The sequence below is a fragment of the Aedes albopictus genome, chromosome 3, assembly GCF_035046485.1.
Source record: "Aedes albopictus strain Foshan chromosome 3, AalbF5, whole genome shotgun sequence".
In the NCBI taxonomy this organism is placed as follows: Eukaryota; Metazoa; Arthropoda; class Insecta; order Diptera; family Culicidae; genus Aedes; species Aedes albopictus.
Window position 1 is genome coordinate 42226703 of NC_085138.1, and position 2790 is coordinate 42229492.

Below are 2790 nucleotides of genomic sequence, written 5' to 3' on the forward strand. Positions count from 1 at the left end.
AATTTTCCTTAAAGTTACAACACAGGGATCAAGTCTTTCTAGTCTCCCCTACAAGTATATCAAATGCTATTGAAAACGAGGAAAATTAAAAAAAAATATGATACGTTCAACCTCATTACTCTGCCAGCAATGAGGATCAAAGCCAGCAATAACAACGCATCATCGCGACATGTATCAATATTCAATTAATTTTCTTTTACGAAGACTGATACTTCCTTTCTTTTTGAAGTCAGGTGTCAGTAACGTGTGGTTTTCTGTACTTATTCAACTCGATTATGACCAATTATCGTCTAAGGGTGTCAATCCTATCTCGATTTGTGTGCAATTAAACGTTGAACGCTTTCGTCACGGGCTCCGTTCAATAAAAGCAGTTTTCAAAATCAGTTGAATTATCAGTTTCATTAGTTTTGAGCAGAGAGCGTAACAATGCTAGATATATTCAAACAAGCTCTACGGTATGATCCAACATCGAATCCACTGAAGCATTTGATGGTTCTGCATCGCATTATCGGTGAGAGAATGCTGTCACATACCTACTAGGCCTACTGAGATTTCTGTTATTACCGCTTTGTTCATAGGTTTCAATCTAAGCAGCCCGCTGGCGAACAGAGTTTCACGTCTTTCCATGATCCTAGCTGGAATGCATGCTCTGTGCTTCGTCTACCGTGTTTACATGGTCGCGAAGAAGGACCTGGGATTTGAGTACTACATAGCAGCGCTGAACGTCGTGGGAGGATACATTTTCGCTGTGATTCGTATGACGGGATTTGCATGGAATTACGATGGTTTCCGAGGAATTTGTCGCTTCTTGCAAGATCACACGTTCCAGAGACACGACTTGAGAGCACAGCGTCTTCGCGAACAATGTTACAAGAACAACCAGAAATTTACCATTGGCATGTTAGTGGCTTCGGTCCATGCGATCATGTTTTTCATCTTAACCGACTATCGCACTACGGATCAATATGAAATACCGTTCGAGTTGAGCTTTCTACATCCTGCGATCAAGTCCATCTTCAATGCACTCTTCGGATTATACCTCTACGTAATAGCATCGTACTTCTGGATCCCGTTCATAACTATTCGCGTTGTCATTCATACATTATGCGTGGAATTGGAGATCGCCAACGAAGCTTTCGGGAAACTGTTTACAGTAGCCTGCGATCGTACCGACTTACTCATGACTCACCACAGCGCCAGCTCGTCGCGATCTCAACAACTCACGGATCAACTCAGAGCTGATCTATTTTGGCTGAGCGTACGCAGTGAGTTACGAGAGCTCGTCGATCACCACCGGGAGCTGTTGATCAACGTCGATCGTCTGTGTCAACTGGCTGCCATGCCGTTCCTCTCGGAAACCATGTCCTGCATCCTGATTTCATCGATCTCGGTATTCTTTCTGTTGAACGGAGAAAGTCTTAGCCTGGTGGCCATTTCGTGCGTCCTCATGTTCGAGAGTTTCTACGCCAGCTCGTTGGTGGAGGCGTTGCAGGATGTCCACGGAGAGATGGGTACCGTGATCTACGCGCTCGCATGGCCTACCGAGATGCGGTACGATCGCAGGAATCATTGTCACTACAAGTACGTCAGCAGGGTGCTGCAGGTTGTGCTGATGCGGTCGCAGCGTAGATTGCGCTTCCACTGCGGTGGACTGTTCGAGATGTCCCGGGGAACGTTCACCTTCACGGTGAAGACTTGCTACACGATGTTGACCTTCCTGTTGCGAATGCAGGACGTCTAGAGTGTACAAATTAATGCTTAATTCACGTTGAGTACCCAACGAGGTATAGTTAACCTATGTACTAGTACATTCACAATGCATAACTAGTAATGTGACGTTAGCATTTTGTTGATGGAATTAGATCTTTCTCGTCAGAACCACCGTGTTTTACTTTCACGTTTTACATCATTTGAATTTTCTCAATAAAGTCCTATAGAATATGCACCGTTACACTAAAACCTTCAATTAACGATAATTATTTTTGTTGGCTTTTTACCTTCTGCTGCCTGTCTTCTAAACATCGTTTGACCGTACTCCTACCGCCTTTTGACTGTTTTCTAGGCGTCTACGGATCGTTTCTTTCTGACATATCATCGCTTTTTAGTGTATTCTGGCAGTCATCTGTCCATATTGTTTCAAAACATCCCGATCGGCTCCCTGCTGTTTTGTTATCTGCTTCTGACTGTTTTCTTATCGGTTTATAATCCTGCGTGTTTTCTGGCCACCTGTTAATCATCTTCTGATCATCTCATGACCGCCTCCTGACTATATTTTCACTATCTACTGACATTTTGTGGCCGTCTTCTGAGCGCTTTTTTGCCTTATTATCTTTTTATCGTATTCCACCTAATTCCTAATTGACTGCAAACGTGTGGTTGTCTTCTTCTGAGCATTTTCATCTCGGGTTTTTAAAATCGTATGTCTTCTGACCGTGACTGATGGTTTTTCGATCGTCGACTGGGCGGGCATATTGTGATCGTCTGCTAACCGTTTTCCGACCCTTCTCTAGTGGTCTTTTGATCATCTTCTGACCGTCTCCTCAAAGGCATCTGAACGTCTTCTTATCTTCTGCCCGGTATGTGATAATCGCCTGTCAGCATTGCCTGCTGTGATTATTGTTGTTGTTCCTATCGTTTCTCAAACGTCTTGTTGTTTACCTTTGTTCTCGTCTTCTGGTCTTCTGGTCTTCTGGTCTTCTGGTCTTCTGGTCTTCTGGTCTTCTGGTCTTCTGGTCTTCTGGTCTTCTGGTCTTCTGGTCTTCTGGTCTTCTGGTCTTCTGGTCTTCTGGT

The 2790-nt window shown here is 44.1% G+C and overlaps 1 protein-coding gene across 1 annotated transcript; it reads left to right on the plus strand.

Annotated features, from left to right (window-relative positions):
• Positions 1–413: 413 nt before the first annotated feature.
• Positions 414–1892, plus strand: LOC109429529 (uncharacterized). Its single transcript, XM_019705494.3, has 2 exons — positions 414–511; positions 579–1892. Exons 1-2 carry the CDS (start codon positions 427–429, stop codon positions 1739–1741), a joined length of 1248 nt encoding a protein of 415 aa, XP_019561039.3. The 5' UTR covers positions 414–426; the 3' UTR covers positions 1742–1892.
• Positions 1893–2790: the final 898 nt, after the last annotated feature.

Coding starts and splice junctions, on each gene's coding strand:
- LOC109429529 (XM_019705494.3), top strand. CDS start 427: ATGCTAGATATATTCAAACAAGCTCTACGGTATGATCCAACATCGAAT. Junction 512..578: donor GGTTCTGCATCGCATTATCG/GTGAGAGAATGC, acceptor CTTTGTTCATAG/GTTTCAATCTAAGCAGCCCG.